Raw genomic sequence first — 24,454 nt, forward strand, 5'->3', positions numbered from 1 at the left:
AATATATTCAAGGTTTATTAAAAATGTATGATATCGCAGCCAAATAGCTGAATTACATAAACATTGCACACACACAAAAAAAAAAAAAAAAACAACAACAACGAAAAAACAATTAAAATGTTAATAGGGCCTATCATATAGGCGTAGGCCTAACCTCCTATTTATTCCTATTTATTTTGAATCAAAAAGTTTACTCGACTCATCACTACTGCTTTTTTCGGGCTTTTTCGCATTCTTCTTCTTCTTTTTTATACTGCTTAAATGTACCAGTTTAAAATTGTTGTCAGTATTAATTGATTAATTAATTAATTTAATAATAGACAATGGCTATTTTAATTTGGATTTAGTTTTTACCCTTTTTGGAATTGAAGAGCGTCTCCTTTTTTCTTTGTATATACCGTCCTCATTAACATAATAAAGAGGTCAGTTCATTCACCTGTGCATATCAATCCGCACAGGCGTAAATTAAATGAAAAGCTTGAAAAATGATAACTTAAGGAAGAAAATAATAATCAAAGAACATATTTGGGAACTTAAATAAGCGATAAAACTTATGGTAGTTTCATAAAAAAGCATTTCATTTATATTTTTAATTAGATTAAGCACTATTTGTGGCGTTAGCTTTCGTTTAAGGTGGAGGTCATGTGACGTGAATCGGTTTCCAATATGGCGGCGTTAATGGAGTAAAATCGTTCGCTGAACAAAAATTTCAAGCTTTTCTTTCTCTGTATACACCCCTGGAAACTAAACTGAAATAGGCGTGAATTATTCTGCAAATTGTAAGTTATAAATTTTGTTATTTTTAGCACCTAATATTGAAATTAAATAATTTTTCAAAAGGATAATATGATGTGGGTTTTAAATCGTTTTATGTGGTATCGTTTTAAACTGCTGTGTGACGTGACGCCGCATTTAATTGGATTTTTTTATTTGCAGGATTTTGTTCGTAGGGCAGAAAGGAACTCAGTTTTCAACAAAGCATCACCTGATCTGGCTTCTATTGTTCTTATTTTACTACGATCTTGGAGAAAATAATTTCCAATTCAAGGAAATACTGTTTTTTTGGCTATCGGGAAATTTACATCAACTCTTTCGTGTACCTACCAGCTTGTTTTGTACGTGCCGCAAATTTGGAGACGCGGCGGCGTGAGAAAGCGGAGATCCCCACCCTCTTGATTCAGCAGGGACGTGATTCAGAACACCCTGTGAATTTTATAAACGGTAGAACTGTAGCTGCACCATCATGTTGCTACTTTAACACTCATTGATTGTGAATAGAATGTCAGGTAAGTTTGTTATTGTTAACAATAATGAATGGACCATTGTTTTGTTATTGTAGACTTTTGTGGTGCACTGCATGCGTGTATAGCTGGTCATACCTGCATGCACACATGCATGATTTTGTTGTGTATTCACACACAATCGCATGCATTGAAAATACAAATTGATGCACACACATCCATGAGTGACATCTTGCATTTGTGCCTAATTTATAAATAAGGCAGTGGAAAAATTATCAGTCACTCATGTCAGTTCAAGAATCAAGTTATCAAGTCAAGATTCAAGTTGTTTTTTAGTTACTACAGGGGGGGGGGGTAATCAGGTTTGGGTAGGGGGACTGGGTATGTGTGTTTGTTTGTGTGTCTCTTTTGCTGAGAATTTGAAAGTGGACCAATATCAATTTTTCAAGAAGTTTGGAACCATCGATATTCCAAATTTCACAATTTTTGGCCAATTTTAACACAAATGTGACATGATCAAGGGGAATGAGTCACATGTCGACCCTGGGCGAAAATGAGTTTCACATAGGTTTCTAAAGAAGACATTTAGAGCTTTCAGAAACTGAAAACCCCGTGTTGATACGACTTTTCTTTGCGAAGTTACGTCAATTTATCAATGGCGGAAAACAATATAAAACAAAAGAATTTTAACACTTTCTTCAAATGCCAATATCTTAAAATCAATAATATATATGTAGCTAAAATAATAGTTTCTCGATCATGAGAGCTCAATAGGCACGCAATGACAATTGCGTCGGCATACAACGCCTACCACACACGCTTTCGCTTTGGGTAGCGCTGCATTACATTCATACTCTCATCAAGTCTCATGATCGAGAAATTATTATTTTAGCTATAGCGACATCCGACTCATTTCCCTTGATCATGTCACAAATTGTCTTTATTTTATTTTTTTAACTACCGGTACTTGACTGCTAAATTTAGGGACAATTTCAAATTTTTTTTCCGAAAAAAAAGGGTCACTGATACCAAAAGGCTGAAAACACATGTATGAAAATGCTACCCATGTTTGCAGCACCTTCCCGTATGGTCATTAGTACAGTACGGTACCATATACTGACATACTCGGCAGTGGGGTTTGACCCACACCCTTTTTATTTTACCCCCACCCTTTTTACTGAGGCACCCTATACTGAAAATTCCTGACCCCCACACTTTTTACTGAGGCACCCTATATACTGAAAATTCCTGACCCCCCCACCACACTTTTTGCTTTTTTCCGCTATTTGTATACATTGATGAAGTCACACACAATTTGGTTCAAAATAACTCAAGTACCGGTACGCCAAATTCTGCACTTTTTTCACATGTTTTTTTCCAATGTTTCAAAAAAAGAGACAAATTTCAAACAAATAAAAAAACCTTCCCTAAGTTCATGTCTCTTGATGAAAAGCTAACTGAATTTTTTTTACTCCGAACGGATTTTTTTAAAAGTTGTCACAAAATAATTGGGGTAAAAAAGTGATTTTTTCAAAACCTCGAGATTTTTGAACAAATCTGACGTCACCATGAGATTCCTTGACTCATTTCCTTTCCAACAATGTAGGCCTATAGTTTTATATACTTTGGACATACAATTCAGAAATAATGATGCTCGAAAAGGTTCATGTTCTCTCCCATTACTCTGGCCTTAATGGGAGACGGGAGCCGTTTGGCGTCCAGAAACTCTGAAATGGCCCCTGGTTCCATCTCAGTTGTAGTTGACCAGGGGACACTTAAAATTCTAACAAAACTGGCCGCTGGATAGTGAACCAAAAATATCAAATTCAAAGCAACTAGTGCTTATTCAACTCATCCAGTACATCTTTATTTTTATTGGCCCATTTTAAATTGAAAATGGCCCCTGGTTCCTCCAAATCTTAGTGAACCACGCTTTTTATTTGAATCCCACGCTTTATATCATTCTATGCTTTTTACCCAAAAAGTTGAAACCCCCACGCTTTTACTAATTTTCAGAATTTCGAACCAGCACACATTAAAAAGTGTGGACTGCCGAGTATGACTGAGTACCCCACCACGACCGACTGTACTTCGTAGTGCAGTACCATAGAATGGGGTGAATAGGGATGTGGACTGTGGAGGTCAAAAGGGACAAAAATGAGTAAAGTTTTTGAAATCTCATTTTTTTCACATTTGGTTAACACTTATTTTTTTCTACTTCCATAGGTTGAAAGGGCAATCAAACAGTGATTAGAAAATAGTTCAGCAGATGTGAAAAAATAAATTTAGGACACAGGGTGTCCAAAATAAAATTATCTAAAAATAGCCCTGAAAAACAGGGTGGTCAAATCTTTCCTGCTCCCACAGCCACTATTTTAGAAAATGACCTGGAAATGCACCAAGACCTAGCCTGCTAGGTCCTACATGTACAACTTATTCTAAAAGATTATTTAATTATCCTGCCAGGATTTTTCAAATTTTTTTTGCATAAATGTCATCTAATCCGGGGTGAATAGGGACACCCTTACCACAACTACCCTTACCCCACCACACACTACCTACCACCCTACCCTGCCCCACACTTAACCCTCTACCCTCACCACCCTGCCCCCACACCCTAACCCTACCACCAGTTCACCTCCCCCCTCAAATCACCCTACCGTACCACACCCTGACCTCACTAAACCTACCATCCCCACCTCCATACCCCACTACCCCGAGTACCCCCATCCTACCCCTACCACCCAGGCCACCCTCATCCACCTCTACTACCCTACCCCACCCTACCATGCCACTGTTTGACCCTACTACCCCAACCCTACCCCATCACTCTACCATCCTACCCCGCCCTGCATACCCGGTACTACCCCACCACCCCATCCACGATTCCACTACCCCTACCACCCATGATGCCCTCTTATACCCCATCACACCTTCACCCCACTACCCCACCACCATACCCTACACACCCACTACCCAGCACACTACCCCAACCACCCTTACCCACCACATTCTACCCCACCTCTTCTTGTATTGACGAGCCTGATCAACATTTTAAAGATATCAGATTTTAAACAGTTATGGTGGTATGGATTACCTTTGATGTGTATTGGTTTTTTTTAAACTTGCTCAGTATCCCTAGTCCCTCTACATTGGATATATGTCATAATATGTGGGATAAAAAGGCACACACTCCTTCAAAGGAGTGCTTTTCCTATCCAGACCAGTGCTGTCCCAACATTTTATTTAAAAAAATATATACCCCCAACCAGTGTTCGAAATAAGCACTTATCCTCTTGTCCTCTTGTCCAAAAATCACTGGGGACAACCATATTGAGATATGTACTTATCCTCTGGACAACCACTATATTTTACCTCTTAAATATGACACATTTTGGGGACAACCAAAATGTTTTGAGGACAAGCAGAATTTATGCTTTAGTTGTCCTCGGGACAACCTCCATATTTTCCTTATTTTGGACACTGCCTCGGCCCCAACATATATTCAATTTTTTATAACGGTGGATTAAAGGCATTATGGGTGGACATAAAACCTTCAAAAGTTTGGCTCATGGGGCTACAGGAAAAAAACTACTACAATCTAGAAAATGCCGAAACTGTCCCTATTCACTCCATTCTACGGTACCGTAGTTCTTCTAAGTTGGACAATAAGTTGTTATGAATTATGAAACACATAGCGGAAGACCGTCGACCGTGTTGGTCCGTACTGATGCGAGTATAGTCCCACCTTCGAGTAAAGTCCCACCCCAAGTTTTGAAAAATTTCAAAAATTAAAAAAAAAAAATCATTCATGGTTGACCTAAAAAAATTTTTTTTTTTTTTTTTAAATTTCAAGATGTTTTGTATTTTTAATATGAAAATTGATAATTTGTATTCATGTCATACTCTATTAATGATATCAAAATGCATTCAAATTCAATGCATTTTGAAATCATTAATTTTTTTTTTTTTGAAATTCAAGTATAGTCTCACCCCCCAATTTTGAAAAATGTTCACCCCAAAACGGGGTGGGACTATACTCGCGTCAGTACGGTATATCCGCACCGCTTGGAACCACCAGCAAACCTGTGTGTTTTGTTCGGGGTCCAATTGAAATTGTGTGGCCGGCACTGGGTAATTGTGAAATGTACATAAAATTTATGTTCCCACCGTACAGGCCCCCCCCCCCAAATTTGCAAAAGTATATATAAAGTCCCAAAATTTCAGAATTTGGGAGCGTAGCGAGCAAATAAAAACAGGTTTTTGCGCTTTTTGGGTCAAAAAAAAGGTCCAAATTTTGGGAAGAAAGTTCACTTTTCACAAAATCGCACTCCCCAAAAAAATCCTGCGTGCGGGCCTGCCACCGTAGCATGATAGACACCCATATGATGTAGGATGCAACGGTGGGACATTTCTCACCAAGATTTTCCAAAATTTAACACATTTTCACATCTACAAAAGAACACATGATATTGTATTTAACTTTTGCAGCCATATTGACAGGCCTCAAAATAAGGCGGGTCCGCAAAAGGAGACGAGGACAGTGTTTTTCCTATCATAAGGGTAACAGCCCCACAAAAGATTTGAGCAAGCACAGTGAACTTAAGTGAAGAGAAAAACATAGTGTTGATAAAGCTTCCGAATTCAGCAGTCAATATGTTATTCATGTATCCATGCTGGCTGGTGATGTAATTAACTTCATGCTGTTGTGGGAGCAGCCATATTATTGAGTTCCTTTTTCATTGGGAGAACCTAGTCAGTTCTGTTGGAAATAATTGCTGATTTGAGCATCAAGTGGCAAGATCGCGTAAAAGCAGGCCACCCAACTATTTCGGTTAATTTGGGTATGCTAAATTCAAACATTTTGTCTGCCAAGCTGTATGTGAACTCAGTGACCCTAAAAAACCCCCCCCCCCCCCCCTACCACAGTTGGCAAAAGTGTGCCATTTTGAAATTCGGAAAATCAATAAAAACTTAAAAATAAAGCATGGGGCTTGTTTCAACTTCCGCTATTTTTATGAATGATAAAATAATCATAGTTTCCAAGTAAAACACCAAACCTGCAAACCATATTGCAAGATAAAATTCCATTTGATACATATGTATGTGCTTTCAGCAGAACATACACAATATCCTCCCAAACCTTCTGCCTAAACTCATGTGATATATGCAAATGCCAGATTTTCCATCAACGTATTGTAATGTGTGGTACTTTATTCTTTACATCGATCATATATTTAATGAGTGACGTCATTAATCATGCATAATTATTGAGCGAAGAAGAGTAGGCTACATGTATAGTGTTTTGCTGAACACAGCGATCGAGATGAGAATCTGTTTCATGACAAAAACAACATACATGCCAAAAAAGTACAGTTATGAAACAAAATGTTCAGTACATGAAGTGCCATACAGTACACAGTAGTTGTTCACATATAATTTGCAATTGTTACCGTACATGTAAATTAATGCATCAACTTCAGGTGGTACTACACCCCCTGATAAATTTTGTGACTAATTTTGCATTTTTCTTAAAAAATAAATACACACTGGTAACAAAAGTTATGTTTAATTATAGGGGCAAGGAATCCAATAATTTCAGTGATTCAAGACAAGTGGTTCATTATAATCGAGGGCTCAGCGCAACAATATCTTAACTCCAATTTTGGCAAAAATGAGATTTTGGTATGTAGCTACAGTAGCAACACTCTCCATTTGACAGCCACAAAAGGTGATATTGATTATCACAATGCTACAAAAAATGTATGTCTCACTGCTTCATCGATGACCTCACAATAAACTATAGCCTCAACAACTCCCAAATGAAAGCTGCATAAAGCCGCCAATTTGGCAATAATATTCCAAGTTTGTAGTCGGATTTTACCTTTAAGCACTTGCGATATACCTACATTTAATTCCTTCCAAGAATCCATCCAAGTGATTAGAGGGGTAGACCGTAGAGGGAAAGAAGATTGGAAATAACATAATTAAAAGGAAGGTTTTATTTCAAACTCTAATGGTGACCCGCAGGTCAAATTGCTAGAATTGTACATTAAACACAACTAAACAGACACAATGCAATTTGCAGGCAGCAGCTAAGCGCCAATATTGCAACAATGAAACAAACAACTATACAAACATCCAAACCAACCCAAACCCATCCCCCAGTAGGCAATGAGGATAAAGTGCCTTGCCCAAGGACACAACACGTTGGTACGAGCGGGGCTCAAACTTGCAACCTATGGATTATGAGTCGGGCACCTTATCCACTTGGCCACACGTTCATGCCTGCCAACCGTTCGATTTAATCAGATTCGTTCCGATTTTTGTGACCTTTGACCTCAAAAATAGGAACGAATCCGATTTTTGAAAATGCAAAAAAAAATTTTTAAATAAAATGTTTTCAACGTTTTTTTGGAGAACCACTGGACCTATTCTGAAGTGCTAGGATCATTCACAGTTAATTTTTGAAAAAATTGGAAAAAATTACGAACAAATTACAGTTTGTTATTTTTAATATGCAAACCATTAATCAATATTTTACCTCTTCATGTAGCACATATTATAAATGCATGGAAAACCAATGCATCTATAATATGTGATACATGAAGAGGTAAACACTAGTTAATGGTTTACATATTAAGGATAACAAACTGTAATTTTTTTCATAATTTTTTTTTTCAAATTTTTTTCAAATTACCTGTGAATGATCTTAGCACTTCAGAATATGTCCAGTGGTTCTCTAAAGTTGCCAAAAACTTTCAAATTTTTTTGAAAAAATTAAGAGAAAAAAAAATTAATTCAAAAAAAAAAAAAAAATTCCAACCTTGAATAGCAAGTAATTTAGGGTCTATAACTTCTTTTTTCCAAAGTTTTGTTTCGCTTCTCGCTTCACTCTAATTAGACACCAACCTTAGTTCCAAAGGTTGGCAAGTATGTCCGTTCATGGGTGAGCGCGTGCTCAAGGCAAGCACCCTGTACAGATTTTATTTTTACAATGTTGGCAGGTATGCACGTTGTTTAAGATTAAATACCACATCATTTTAAGCAAATACTACAATTTTGAGTCTTAATATTTATCGCGATATGATCAATATCACAACATGGAAAACCCTTGCGATGCCCACCCTTATGTCGCTCACTCGTTCTAGCAGTTTCCCAGACTGTGATGGATGAGTCTTCAGGACTTAGCACACAAAATATCAGATTCTGTGATGTTTTTCAAGATTTTTGTTTTCTGTTGTATTTTCTCAATGATTGAACTCCTCTTTGAAGAGGATTTAATCATTTGACAAAATTTGGCTTAATTTACTGCACGTATGTCAATGCTACAACATCATTTATTGGGATTTTGCATCTTTTCAGGTCCAAGTCGCATTTCTCGAAAGAAGAAATTTCCCAGATTGCAACAAGAACCAGAGGTGAGGGGATATATGTACTGTACTTGAAGTAGTGTTACACTGGTACTGAGGGCATGTTGTGTTACCCTATGTGTTTGTTGTTGTTGTTTGTTTGAATAGTAAGTAGATGTCGTCACTTTGGTCCATGCCAACTTTACTTGTGTTTTATAAATATTTATAAATATTTGTTGTTGTGGCCATCATCATCATCATCATCATCATGGTCTTTCATCATTATTCACATTTTGGTATATTCTTTGTATTTTCAAACCTTCATTACAATATGTGTTACAATTCTACATGTAGTAAGAATTTGTAATACAATGTATGTGATCAAAATGTGCACATTCCCAAAGCCCGTATCATACTAGCACTCAATGCGTGCAATTTTTAAAAAAATCGCTGTTGACCAAACATGGCTAATGATGAATGCAGAGATGCCACTTGTCCTGATTTTTGCCATTTTTAAACATAAATTCAGGATTTTTTTGGCAATGAATGAGTGTAACTTCCTGATTTTTTTCAACAAGGAAGTGGCTTCGCTGCGAATGTTGTTACTTTGCAGCTGGTCACTAAAGGTCGGAGCTTCTGCGAAGTACCGTCAACAGGGGTGAGATTGATCACCTGGGTGAGATTGATCATGAGGATTAATCACCTGGGTGAGAACTTATGGAATACCATATGGAACACTGTTCAATAGGCTTAACAACAAGCACAAAAAAAAACTGGTAGAACATTTTCGTACCAGATTTGGTATATCAGCATAAAACATTTTGATTTGAGAATGTTTCAGAATGTTTTAAATGCCAAATTTTGATCAATCTAACCCCATAGCAGTAGTGACATTGATCATATAGGCCCCCTACATACTTTATACAGTCAACAATGAGTGATCAATCTCACCCCATATATTGGGGTGAGATTGATCACTCTTTGATTTAAAAAAAATTATACAAACGCAATTCCTACCATCATACATTATATATTGATATAAAGTGGGGACCCTATTTGTTATAAACAATTAATATAATCCACCAAAAAATTATATGTGCCAGAGTTACAAACATAAAAAGGCCCAATTTGATCAATCTCACCCCTGTTGACGGTATGCACACACATTTGACACAACGCTTGGCACATAGGCCTACACATTCGTATGAGTATTACAATACTTATTCAATGTGTAGCAGTAGTACTGTAGTATACCTTTTTTCCCCAAGTTTTGTAACAAATAAAAATAAATGGGGAGAATTTTTTTTTCAAAATAAAAATAAAAGAAAACACATTTTGTTCTTATTATTGCACCCAACTGCAGCAGCAGAAACAGCAATTTTGTTTTTATCTGGTCCCTATGCTATGCCAAAGGCAGGCCTGGAAATAAGTCGGTCTGAACCAGGAGCCAAATATTTGGAAAAGCAGCTCCTGATCCTGTTATTTTCTAGTGAACCAGGAGCCATTTTTAAAGAGCCAGGAGTCATTTTTCTGAAAGTATCAAAATGCTTATTTTTGTTATTTTTACAGCTTTCTATGCTCATGCGAGGCGTTTATTTATTTATTAGACTATTTATCTTATCTTACCTTATCTTATCTTATCTTATCTTGTCTTGTCTTGTCTTGTCTTGTCTTGTTTATTAGACTCTTTATTTATTTATTACTTATTAGACTCTATTTATTATTTTATTTATTAGACTTTTTATTTATTTTATTTATTTAGATCCATGTTAATTTATTAATTATTGCCACGACAAGTTAACAAATAATAAGTTATAACAACTGAATCCATAAAATGACTAAAATCAGGACTCAATTTGGCCTTACCAGGTCTTTTTTTGTCATGATTTTAGGAAAATTGTTAAAAAAAATATCTAGAAATACCATCGGCAAAATCCAAGATGGCCGTCTTTCATAGTGATCACATAGCAATTTAGTGATCTCCTACAACTGTACACCAGAAAACAAGGCAAAATACTGCCAAAATTATAAGCCCTGAAGGCATATGTCAAGGAAAATTGGCAAAATATTAGCATAGCATTTTGTTGAAAATACATTTGAAATTGCCAATATTTTGAGTGAAAATGAGCTTGCCTGACGAAGTTTTACTGGCCCGTTGCTGAGCACTGAACTAGTCAAAATGGAGCAATACTGGTCATATATACCGGGCGCAAAATACTCTGGCGCCTGGGCGTGTAATTCTGGTTGGATCCAGGAGTTAGAACTCGGTAACCGTAGGGTAAAAATCGCTAGGCGCCTGCTTGTTTCCAGGCTTGCCCAAAGGAAACATCTGGGTCTAAATTTTATTGGGGAAAAATATGAGCTGTCTTCCAATTCCAAAATTTTAAAGGAGATATATGTCAATTGGCCTACTCACCTTTAAACTATGAATAGTGTTTTTCTTTGATAATGTCTGAAGTGAAGGCAATACAGAACATACTTCCAATTGTTATACATGTACATTAGGGTGCATACGTAGCCCTCATAGTTACCAATTAACTTCTACCTAGTCTTAAAATGTTCCATTGGTTAAAAAAATCCCCCATATGAAATTTAAACGAAATTGAAAGTCGTTTAGGGGTCCCACGGGGAGCCCAAAGTTCGGAATCTTCTTCCTTACCTATGTTCATAAGGCAGCTATTTGTAAATGCTTCATTAATGTATTGCAAATGCAATAGCTGCCTTCTCTGTGTTATTTGTATTGATGCTGTGAGTTCATTGGTTATTACTTGTTGAAATAGAATAAAAGGAAAATACATAAAGCAGCTTTTTGGGCTATTAATATGTACAAAATAATAGCTGCCACATGTATTTTAATATGTTTCATGGGAAAAGTGTGTGATTTTAGGCCTATAATTTGTATTTTTCACACATATAAGTGCTGTTCATGAAGTTTTGATTTCCTGTTCATTTCTCTGCAAGTTAACATGGTATTTGACACCACTGGAAGCAACAGAGTCTAGCATGTGACATCAGCCTGTGACCATTCAGCAACACCTAGGCGTGCACTCCTGTGGTCAGGTTGTGTAGGCATCACATTGGTGAAATTATACTCATATGTTCAATGACTTAAAGATTGAGGTCTCAAAGTTGCCTGATGTTTCTCTTTTATTGCGATTTCACAAGTACTTTGAATTACTGCCATAAAAGAGTGATCGGCGTCTTTACTTAGTTGAACCTTTCCCCATACAGAAAGCACTCGGAAGATGATAGAAGCTTGGCATGCTTGGAGACTTTGGAGAGCTAGTGCTCATGAAACCTTAACCCCCAAATTAGGCCTTCAAAAGATGATCATCAAGAGTTTGTGGAATATGTCTTCTATTTTTAGGTGGCAAAGACAAAGTGAACTTGAGGCTACCCAGAGCCTCGCCCCGAGCACTGCACAAAGCATGTTTAATGGCCAAGCTTATATGATGCCATAAAGATCCATCTGGTGGAATCTCAAACTTCCCCAAGGAATAATTACAACAAGACAACAATTGCCAAGAGTGAGGGACTTAGTGATATTTGCTACCCTTATCTATAGCAGCTTGTGGTGGTTTACATGCAAGTCTGCTGTCAATGCACCATGGAATGACTTGAAACTGTACCACTGTCTGTTTAAAATGTATGAGGCCGTAGATCCTGTAGTTTCAAGAAGTGAAATCAGAGCTTTCCAAAGGCATCTCTGCACCTCAATGCAGAGATGGTACCACATGCACTCTTCAGTAGTGTTGTACCGAAAGAGGAGAAACAAGCACTAGCTGTCAGACTCTTGGCTGTTAGGCCTCAGGAAGTAATGCATTTTCAAAGTGATCATTAGGCCCTTCACAATTAATTCTTAGTTTCCTGTTTCAAGTTTGAAAATAAAGGACGAGGCGACTTTTAATTATTAATTATTAATTATCTATTAATTATTAATTATCTATTACTTTCTTTATTTTGAAAATGTGGTCGTGACTATTATCAACAGTCCAATTGGTCATTTTGACTAAGACTACGGATTTAATTATTTTACCTTTATAATTGATTTTTAACATTAATATTAGTAGGGGACCCTGCAATGTTCTTGTTTTATATTCGTAATCAAGTTGAGATGATCAAAAACAGATATTAGCAAATAAAAGTAATTACAAAGTCAATTAAAAGATGAAAATACATAAATGAAAATAAAATAATTAAATATTTTTCCATTCTTGATTTTGGACGCGCGAGGGAAACAGGAAACTAACGATCAAATGTAATTGGCCTTATGGTACTGGGTTTGGGAAGCCCAAATTTCCCAAATGCATAGACCAGTGTACTACCCTTGCTGATCTAGGCAACTAAGATTCATGGTTCACAAAAGATTACAAGTTTTACAAAATAGACCATGAGTTTCTCACAAAGAATGTTAAAAGCTGGCCTAACTTTGGTGCATACCAAGCATCTGCTCATAATGTTGATTTGAATGTGATAAACAAGACTTATGTCAAACCTTCGGAAGCGGAAATCTGAAGAGAAATACATGTATGACATTAAAGTATCAAACATGCAAAAGCAAGCAGTCAACCGTGAAGCTTCCTTTTTAAAGTTAGTGTTCAGCAGCATAGTTAGTACCATTTCTGACATTGTTCTGCCTTTGGGCGTAAAGTTCTGTGACTTCAGCATAAATTCATGTAGTTGTTTTGCCATATATTACTGTGTACATGAAGCTCCAGTGAAATATAGCATAAGGCAGCTATTGGTAACTATGTACTTTATATTGCCCAAAGCTGCTCTGCATTTATGAATTAGGACTCTGAAAAACTCTCAGAAACTATGGACAAGGTAGTTATGCAGAATGAATCATAAAGCAGCTATCATTTTCTACATAAATATATTGCATTCCAAATAGCTGCCTTTTGCGTTTAGTGCTACAGTAGCAAAATACTTTTGAGCGGCCTGTGGGACCCCTAGACAATGATCGAGTGCGACCAAATTTCACATGAGGGGTTCTTTTAGGAAGTGGAACACTATAGGGGTAGGTAGAAGTTCAATGCTTACATTTTTGAAAATTAGGGGGCTACGTATGCACCCTAATGTACATGAAATTATTAAAGGTACAGTAATTCAACATTTGTACGCAGCATAGCATGCCACGCTGAAGGTTATGTTGGTACATTCCTTGGTCAATTCATTTCACACTAGTAGTGTTCTATATTGAAATGCGGTAACTGTTAAAAGATCAAAAGGAGCACTTGTAGTTTCTCCTTCTTCCAAGTTTGTTCTTAGAAATGAATCTCAACAGTACATTGATGATATGATAAATGACAATATTTACACTAGATACTAACCTGCTTTATGCTGTACCTGGAGATTGTAGAGTGTCACATTCTATGGCAAAGATGGTCAGGGATTGCAACTGCTAAAAATTGAATTCATTGGTTATTTCATTTGTTTCTTTTTCATTTGTAGCTGACATTGGATGGTGAGGGGCAGAAACGAAGGGGTCCTGGTAGACCCAGAAAAGATGGACAATCACCCATTCCAAGGAAAAAGAAGTAAGTTTTCAATTAAATTTGTCTTCAAACAATTGTTTTAAGTGAACTCATGTAATTTTTTCTTTCCTCTCCCTTTTTTTTTTGAACCCATACCTTTCCCAATGAGTATGGGCTTTACTTTTCTCAATATTTGAGCACAAACGCCGCTAGCTCAGGCATTGCTTTGACTCGTCTTTAGATGGAAATAAACTTGATGAAGTGTCAAAGAAAAACTTAATGAAGTGTCAAAGAACTAGCTATCAAAATTGTGAATGTAAAAGATGGAATTTGGACTATTTTCTTTGTAGTATTCTGCCTTTCTAGTTGGATTAACCCAATGGGCTACTGACATTTTTGCCCCCACCTCTTTCCAGATCTTTTATTACAGAAGACGAAGATGACCTAAGTGGTATAGAAGCCGACCTTGATGCCATGGATTCAGACCCATTAGCAAAATCTTCAGACAGTGATACCTTGAGTCACAGCACGGAAGCCTGGCCGATCAATCAAGTGGGATGGCCCTGGAACCTGGAGAAATTCGACTGCCACGGATGATGGGGCAGTCCCCATGGACACTGATGGTTTAGATGCCACTATGCAGGTTTCAGGGCTTGATGATGAGTCCCTAGTTGATGATCCGTTATTATTTTCACAACCAAGCAACAGTACAGAAGTGCTCAAGTAAGTTTGTTGTCCATATGGGGTATATGGATTTCAACTGGAATAGCCCATTTGAAGCAAAAGGGAACATGTAGCGATTTGTTACTTTCGTGGTTGCTAAATCCTCAGTGTTGGAATTAAGCATTTTTTTATGCATCTAGCAAAATTTGCTTTCATTACTTTTCTCTTGGTACATTCACATACTTCAGTGTGTAAGTCTATGGCATAAAAATGCTACTCAACTCTAAAATTGTGTAGCAAATTGATAAAATTGTGTTGCATTTTGCTACGCGATACCAGCTATTTCCAACACTGTAAATCCTGCCCTGTACGTGCAGTACATTATTGAACAACATTATCATATTGTGTGTCTTTTTTTTTTCCCGGTTGTGGATGGATTAGTGAAATTCACAAAAATAAAGCCCTGTTGAAAATAAATAATTTTTTGGTATACTTCCCGTCAGTATAATATGAACCTGCGTCAGGTGAATACATGTCTATTCCTATGGTGGGATAATAGGCTTTGCAAAAAGGTCCATTAATTATCCATACTCCACTGACCTGCACTGACACTTACATTTTGAATAATCAGGAGAGAGAAACAAAAGAAGTATTTTGTGATTCTAGCATTTTCTTTTTATGGTATATTTCAGTAGATATCAATGTAAAAAAAATATTCCCAAAATTTCAATTGATACCGATTTTTTTGTACAAGTGGCTTGTGCCATTGGAGGTCGATTTCACTAACACTTGCGTCTTAAGTCCTAAAACAATTGCAACTCCTGCAGTGAATTCAACCCCAGGTTTAAGCAGAAAATATTTTTCTCATTTGGATTTGTCTGAAAAGACCAAGTTAATGATTGAAAATAATGAGTTCTTTTGACTTATACATTCCTTTTGATTCAATTTAATTTTTTCATTCACAGCCGGCCGGAAATAGTATGTGCACTTTGCTGTTGTGGTGAAAAGAGTCTCCTTGGACAGGGAGATCTTCTGCGTTTTGACCCAACTCCAGGATTTAATCCATTTAGGAAGCCAATGTCAAAGCAACGCAGAAGTGGAGGAGATGACCCAAATGCCAACAAGAATGAACGAAGTCCTAAACATTTAACGTGGAGGCGACCACGTGGGCCACCCAGAAATCAAGCGTAAGTCATTTAGGCTAGTTTATTTATTTGATAACTTGTTTGATAACCAGTGATGAACTGTTCTTCTGGAAATAACATCAATGCTAAATACATTTGATAATGCATTTTTATGTGTGCTGTCTTTAACGAGCATGGTTTGTAATACAACACATGTTTCACTGTCTTGAGGAAGTAAAAAAACCAATGTGAAAAACATTACAGGAGCACTTGGAAGTTTTTTGCATATTATGAGAATCGATCCCGATTCTTGCAAATAAAATTTTGTGGAAATCATTTGATATTCGTAAATGATTTATTTTGTACATTGTAATTTTTTGTTCTTTTAAAAAAGAAATCTATGTGAGCATCAATTCATTGTTTTGTCAAGTTGATTTTCACAAAGCAGATTGTATTTAAAATACCATATTGTCTGTAATAAACACGCTGCCATTTTCCAATGCAAAATTGGATATTGGATTTGAACTCGAAAACAAACCACTAAGTGGATCATTAAGTTTTTGCCCCAATTTTTAAGCTTTTTTTACTGAAAATTTGTTTCTAATAAATGTCCCCCTTAGAAAAATTGCACATCCTGAGGCATCTTTTGTGGTATGATATTTGTATTCAAGGATGTTATCCAGTCTATGATGTTGCATTGAAATATTCTGTTCATATTTTACAGCAGAGATAGGAGTAAATCTCCAAGAAGAAATAACCCAGACTATATAGATGGCGAGGGCCATATTCCTGGTATTGATGAGCTGAGTATGGTAGGACATGGAGAGGAGCCAGAGGTCCACCAATTATTTGAAACCTCAGGTGAGTTGATGTGTATGAAACATGGAAATAGAAACAAATTTGCAAAACAAAATTGCCTTGAATTTAGTTACAGTAGAGTTTCTATACCCTTGTAATGTCAGCAGCACTATAGAGAGTGCCAGTACAAATATTTCAGTGTAGGTATAGCCTGTGCTGAGGTCTGCAGCCCATAATAATATCGACATCAGGGCTTGAATTTCAGGGAGGCCACCAAGGCCATTGCCTGTCCATTTTCAGTTTTAGCCTTGGTGCCCCCAGATTTTTGTCAACTTTAAGGGCTCATATTGAAATTCCCTTACACAGGAAGGTGTGCGCCATCCTGCAGCTTTCCTGTGCTAGCCTTCTTTTGTTAAAATCCTGGTCAGGGTGTATCACTGATGCATATAATCCATCCGTTTTATGACCAAACTTTCCTGAGGCGCGCGCTTAGCGAGGGGAATCCTGCCTTCTTTCTGTGTGAAAACGTGGTAGGGTATTTCAATATGAGCCCTAAGGCATTCTTCATCACTTGTTAGCCTTGGTGCCTTTCTGTGACTTGGCCCAGTGGCCTTGAAAATGAGTGCCTAAAAAAACACAGAAACTGCAAAATTAAGCTTATTTCCACCTAAAATATTGACTATTTTGAACATACAAGTTAAGCAAAAGGTCCAAGCAAACCCCTATTAATTTTTTTTCTGATATTTTTTTAATTCCTTGACTTATTTGCCATTAGGCCATTATAGCACTCTTTACCCTTACGCTACAAGACCATACAAAACTATACAGCACAGGAGGAAGAAAGAAGATGAAGAGAAATGTTGTCTTCTCCTGACACAGTTTTGAGCCATCTATCCCTTAGGTACCAACCACTACACTGTGGGTAGCGAGCCACACTTGTGACCGTCGCCCTGGCAATGGTTTCGTGTGTATATATAAACTCCTCAACAAAAGTTTGGAAAGTTTTTGAAGCATCTGTATCTCAATTATTTGTGACATATTCATATCGTGTTGCATATCACTGGATAGCTACAATACTCCCCTTTACAATGACACCCCATGTCAAACAACAACATTTTTCACGGCTGAGTACCCGCCTTGTGAATGTAGTGGGGTCTCAAAATGAATTTGCCAAATTGACCATTATTCTGTGCTCAAACAAAGCTAGCCACTAACCTCAATAGCGGGTGGAAAAACCACAGGCAGCCACAATAGTCAGGCACCTTCTCCTCATGCTGCTCACCGACCTGGTTACACGTTAATGTGGGATGGAATTCCATTCTTCCACAAGAATTCGTCGCAGGTCATTCAATGTGGTTGCCTATGGGCTTCTTTGGCACGCATAGCACGATCAAGCTGGTCCCACAAGTGTTCAATCGGGTTGAGGTCTGGCCCCGGTCTGGGCTGATGGCAGGCCATTTTGGCTCTACTCCCATATTCTGTAGGTAGTCGTTGACTACCGTGGCTATGTGGGGTGGCGGTTTCATCTTGGAGGATTGCATTAGGTCCCAGATTGTGAAGTTATGGGATTGCAGCTTGCTGCACAGAATAATGGTCAATTTGGCAAATTCATTTTGAGACCCCACTACATTCACAAGGAATGTACTCAGCCGTGAAAAATGTTATTGTTTCAAATGGGGCGTCATTGTAAAGGGGAGTATTGTAGCTATCCAGTGATATGCAACACGATATGTATATGTCACAAATAATTGGAGATACAGATGCTTCAAAAAACTTTCCAAACTTTTTTTGAGGAGTTTAGTTGGGCAGGATTACGCAATCAGATTGCATGGTCTTGCGTGAGATTGTGCTCAGCAGCCTAAAAATAATTCAAGACTTGACAACTAAAGTGAAGTGGTTACTTGATTTCTAAAGGTTTAAAGTGAAAAAGTATATCGGCAAATATTTTCAAAATAAATTTAGAATTAAGAAAAAGAAGTTTTTTATGTTTCTTTTTCTTTTTTTCCTATACAGGTCATGCTACATCTCACCATTGTTGTGCTGCATGGTCAGACGGTGTATGTCAAAATGAACATTTTCAATTACTAAATGTTGACAAGGCGGTATTAAATGGCTCCACACAGCGCTGCTCGTACTGTCATCGATTTGGCGCCACAATAAATTGCTTGGAACCGCGCTGTACTAAAATTTATCATTACCCCTGCGCTGCAAGCAGTGGGGCGTTCCAGGGAATTAAATCACTAGCTCTGTTGTGTCCTGATCACATAGAACAGGCAGAGGAAAGAGGTGAGTTGCAATACGATAGCGAGGGGTTTGTGCAAGAAGGCTGTATCTGCAATAGTTGCCTTATAGACATTTAACAATTTTCTGCATTGCACATGTTTATATAAAAATATCACACGTGGCAGCTAGTGCAGATGGTTCTTCCAGTAACCCCTCAATGTATCATTTCAAATTGCAATTTTAATATGTAAATAATGAAGGAGGTGGCCTATATGCTTCTTCCTAGCAGGGCTTTAGACAATGCGAGACACAAATATATGCGAGGATCAGAAAATAAACGATGCAAGCCTGAGAAATTATGATTTAAATGACTTATTTGGGGCTCAGGCAAACTGACATATGAATATTTTGAGAGAGAAAAAACGGAGGACTCACTCGGAGGGGATTGAACACCGGTCGCTGGATTTCTAACCACTGCACTAACTACCTGAGTTCACAGTCGGTTCTCGAGCAATCTCAACTTAAGTCCCATGATAACGCTCTCATTGTGTCTCAGTGGCCAATTATAATATTAAATAATGTAGGAGGCGGCGGCCTATATGCTTCACCCTAAATAGTATGTAAATTTTTATATTGTCCCAGCTCTCAAAAAAGAAGAAAAGTTAATAAGGTCACCAACCTGTTTAATAATATTTTGTTGGCAGTGAATGCTCATATGTTGCGATAAATGAATTAAATGAATGTGCTCCTTTATTTAGTTTCTGTTGGAAGGTTGGAAACTGCATTTTATTCAATATTATGTTGCTGTGGTGGTTATGATTGAATATTTTTACAAGAAAATATAAAAAGTAAACTATGATCCTGGCAAGATGTCAATTAATTCATTTTCAACCGAGTGTTGTTCTTCAGAAAGATTATCTTGCGTTCAAATACTGCATGATGAGTGTTAGGTTCAACATAAGCACAAGTTGCTAAATTCAATTTGAGATACCATTTACATATATTAGAATCCATTCTTTAACAGAGGTTTTCATGAAAATCATTATCCCCTTAGCAATTGATGAAGAGGACCTGGAGTGTGTGATATGCGAGAGCCGCGGAACGATGCAGAACCTGTTCTACTGCACCAGCTGCGGCCAGCACTACCACGGCAACTGCCTGGACCCACCAGTGGAGGACACACCCACAGTAAGGGCCGGATGGCAGTGCCCAAATTGTAAAATATGCCAAACATGCAGGTCAGTGTAGAGAGGGGGAGGAGCAATATTTTGAACATACACTAGTTATCAGAGAAGTTTGGCCCTTTTTTGCCGTTTAAGTCACATAAAAACTGAAACATTGTATTCGCTAACAAAGCCACATAGCATTGTGTGATCTTGGCTTGATCCTGTTCTTTTTGTGTGATAAACATGACATGCATGTTATGCAAGTGCTGAACTTCACTGAGATCAAGTGTAGTGATGGCATATTTTAATCACATGCCAGTGAAACCAATCATGTTATCATGATGCTAGGCTAAGCTTTTTTGGTCAATTTGGTTGAAAATACAGCTGCTTGGCAGAGACTAGTGGTTGTGAATGTCTAATGCTCTGCATAATGTTGTAGTAAAATGCAATCATTATTCTGTGCCTTTTTTTAGTTTTTCGTGATATTTATTACCTAGAATTAATGATTGATGTCATCAGTGGCATAGTTTGGGAAACTATTCAGTAAATAATTAACTGCAACTATAAACCCAAGAACCTAAACTTTTCAGTTGTTGCATCAGTTTACTGCAATTTATAAACCACACTTTTGAGAATGGGAAAAAATTGACTTTGTGGGATTTTGAATATCCTGAACTAATTGGCAAAGTAATTCTTTTGTACTAAGTTCAAACATGTTGCTATATTTGTGGGCTTGTTGTGGTTTCATTATAGAAATCAAGTGCTTTAATTTCCACTTCCTTGATTTTCTTGTTTCAGACAACCTGGCGATGATAATAAAATGTTGGTGTGTGATACATGTGATAAGGGATACCACACTTTCTGCCTCAAGCCAGCCATGACCACAATACCCAAGAATGGCTGGAAGTGTAAAGTAAGTAGCGGGACAAGCTAGGCACAAATATGCCCAGTATTGAAGCCAATAAACTTAAGGGCTCTGTCACCCAACTTTGCACAGTATTTTTTAAGTACATATCAGTAGATTTTTAAATTTTACTTCAAGGACTGTGAAGTACGAAAAATTAAAAAAATTTAAATTTTTATTAATAAAATGTGTTTTATATCGCCAATTTCAAAAAATAAAAATTACTTGATATCAGAAGGACATTCCTCATAAATTATTCAGAATGCAATTCGATATGTCTGATGTGCTCTCATGTCCCACAAAAAATACTGTGCGATCGTTCCTAATTGTTCAAGCTGAAATTTGTGTAGCAGGTTATCCTAAATGAGGAGCATTTTGCTCTGCTACACCAGGGTAAATCGAATGCTAGGTACAAACAGTTTGTTCAGCAGAGCACTTGTATGCACAATTGTGACCATCCACCATAGAGGGACCATAATTTAAGCAGAACTAGTTTCAAAAAACCTTTCAAAGAACAATAGAAAACAAAGAAATTTTTCAGTATTTATTAATTGATTTTTACTACCTTCCTAACAAGCAGTATGGTCTGTATGGACATGCAATACCGTAAAACTTCGACTATAAGCATATAGAGTGCTTCTGATGAAAGCTAAATTAATCCATGCGCCATTATGGAGTTTGAGCAAATAAATTACAGATCCAAGCATACAAACAAGGATTATTGTAAGACCAATCTATGGTTTTGGATATATTCACGCTTGTTTCATATTAATTGAGCTTTCATCAAAAACCTATATATGCTTGTATACGAGGTTTTACAGTATATCATTGTAAAGCTTATTTTGAGGAGATTTTGTCTCAAAAAGTGAAAATGCTGATTTTGTAGTAATTTACGTATGGCAAAGTTGGTTATAAAACATGAAAAAGTGTCTAAATTGGTAATGAATGATTGAAACTTACAATAGGAATCTTATGATTAAGAGCCGGTAAGGCGGCAACTGCCATTTAGCAGCGTTCAAAGTCAGTTTTAGGGATTTTCTTCATAATCATGTTTAAATGTTTTTGATGTAGTCAATTTGGCAAATCTTCAAGCTTGTAAATCCATTTTCCATTTCAGAATTGTCGGACATGTAGTGACTGCGGCTCACGGACACCGGGCAGTGGTCCCAGCTCCAGGTGGCATCATAACTACACAGTATGTGATAGCTGCTATCAACAGAGAAATAAAGGTTACTTTTGCCCGATATGTGGCAAGGCATATAGGCACCATACGACACATAAGGTTATGATACAATGCGACACATGTACGAGGTGAGTGAAGTATGAACAAGCCATAATCAGACCCAACATACAGTTCAATGTAACCCTTTGGAAGTGACCAAGCCCATTACAATTTGTTCAGATGTGTTGTATGTGTGGGCACTTGCACAGTATTATAAATCTTGATTAAAATACACCAAGTTTGAGCAAGTCTATTTAGATAGGCTGGACAAAGCTGGGATGTATGTTTTAGTTCCGGTATTTTTGGTATCATTGCTGAGATGTATAATAATTATCTTGACACACCCTGTTTATTATGTGAAGAAAAAAAAACAAGTCATGTCAGAGTCACATGAATGACTTGATGCGTTGCACCTTGTTCAATAAACAAAGTGCTGATCATTTTGCATAACATGATTTAATAAGTCAATGAGGACCCCACTTATGTATTTACGAAGTACACACGTTACATTGACAAAAGTGTTCATTTTCTGCACATTATGTGGGAGCCTGGACCAATTCAAAATGGACTTAGATGATGATATGATGGGTTGAAGGTTTGGTTTTTAATGAACATAGGTATTTATGCCTGCTAGCATTGCTCTCCTTTTTGTTTTCTAATGGTACAAAAGTTTCATTTTTGTGCAGGTAAGGTATGAAATATTAAGATATTGATCACAAAATAACTTACCAATTGCAAACAACTCTTGTTATCCAGGTACCGCTCAGAAACTGCACAATACACAGCTTTATTTGTACCATTGGGAACCTGTTATAAATAACAGTAATAATTATTGTTTGTTGCATTATTTTTTTTATTTCTCCTCAGATTTGTTCATGCAGATTGTGATACAAGTGACGCAGTAACAAATTACCAGCAAATCAAAGCTGCTGGTCACAAAGCAACCTACAAATGTCCTGACTGTAGACATAGGGGTCCGTTATCACAAGTAAGTTGTATTGCTATTATCTATCCGACTATACTGTGTCTTTTCTCAAGTTGAGAGTGCCGTCAGTGCATTTACATGGTTGTGTTGCCAACTTACGGGTAAAGTGCACTTCTATGTGTGTATTTACGCCCTGCAGGAATAGGTCAGTACGCGCAATGAAACTGCCAGTACGACATTCAACATAGCGTTACTCTCAACTTGAGACAACACACACTATAATACTGATAAGTTTGAATTGGGGTGAACATCAATCAGGGTTTCTAGCCACTCTAGACAGAGATAACTCAAGGAATTTGAGAAAAATAGTCAAAACCAGGGAAAACTCCAGGAATATGAGTGGCCCACAAGGGCAATTATTTTGTCATTTTGGCATATACACATGTGTTGCATTCAACATATGACTGCATACAGCATACGATTCCAAACTGTAGTACAACCATGTAGCTGTTAACTTGAGTTCATATTTCATACTTCTAGAAAGAATTCTCCCTTCTCTGTAGTCGTTTAAAACAGCAGTTTCAAGCAGTGTGACAAGCAGTTTCACACTACAGAGGTACACAGAGAATACAATAAGTAAATGAGGTAGGTACCTGCAGTCATGTCAGACAAAACTATTGTAGAAAGTCAACAACTCTATTTACCTTCCAATTATTTAATTCCTGTTTTTTGCAGCTCTCACAAGAAAATTTATTACAACTGCAAGATGATAGGTCTAACTCAGCTGTCAATAGTGACTCTAGTGTATATGACAATGATGGTGAGTAGACAAGTGTTTTTTTTCTTTGGCATACAAATTTTAGATGATGATATACTGTAAAGCATGAAATGCTTGCATGCAGGAAAATGTCAAGAAATGTACATGCTGCAAAAAGGATGGTTCTTTATAAATCGCACTACAAATATTGTTTTTTACAGTAATTAATGTGACATGGTCAAGCTAAATTAGTCATTCATTGCCCGGTTATAATTTGTGGTTCCTGAGATAGCAGACAAAACAAAAGAAGCTCATTGCTGCTTTTTACTGTCTTACAAATCAATTTAAGTCTTAAATAAAATGATTTGTCTTGCTTGATTGCCCTGCAATTATCCCTTAAGGAGGGAATGTGCATAAAATCCACAGGTGAACTGAAAACATCAGTAAACTATACTTTGTTGCATCTCAAGTTGGGTTGTGATGTAGGTGCGTATTTTGCTGGTCGCACTATCAAATCGCCCGCTCTAACCTAATCCTGCAGATCATATACACGAATCCGAGTTGACACATTCCTACACCTCACTGGAGGCCATAGCTTGGGG

The 24,454-nt window shown here is 37.2% G+C and overlaps 1 protein-coding gene across 1 annotated transcript in view; it reads left to right on the plus strand.

The window, feature by feature from the left end:
* Window positions 1-669: 669 nt before the first annotated feature.
* Window positions 670-24,454, plus strand: part of LOC140142475 (histone-lysine N-methyltransferase 2C-like) — a 71,352-nt gene continuing 47,567 nt past the window's right edge. The window contains 14 exon segments of the mRNA XM_072164460.1: window positions 670-779; window positions 937-1,286; window positions 8,607-8,662; window positions 14,048-14,133; window positions 14,487-14,661; window positions 14,663-14,793; window positions 15,699-15,920; window positions 16,585-16,718; window positions 18,669-18,941; window positions 19,933-20,116; window positions 20,843-20,957; window positions 22,066-22,259; window positions 23,038-23,158; window positions 23,831-23,915. Of these exon segments, the coding sequence (XP_072020561.1) occupies window positions 1,280-1,286; window positions 8,607-8,662; window positions 14,048-14,133; window positions 14,487-14,661; window positions 14,663-14,793; window positions 15,699-15,920; window positions 16,585-16,718; window positions 18,669-18,941; window positions 19,933-20,116; window positions 20,843-20,957; window positions 22,066-22,259; window positions 23,038-23,158; window positions 23,831-23,915 (1,783 nt within the window). The 5' untranslated portion in view covers window positions 670-779; window positions 937-1,279.

Source organism: Amphiura filiformis, chromosome 20, assembly GCF_039555335.1.
Source record: "Amphiura filiformis chromosome 20, Afil_fr2py, whole genome shotgun sequence".
NCBI lineage: Eukaryota > Metazoa > Echinodermata > Ophiuroidea > Amphilepidida > Amphiuridae > Amphiura > Amphiura filiformis.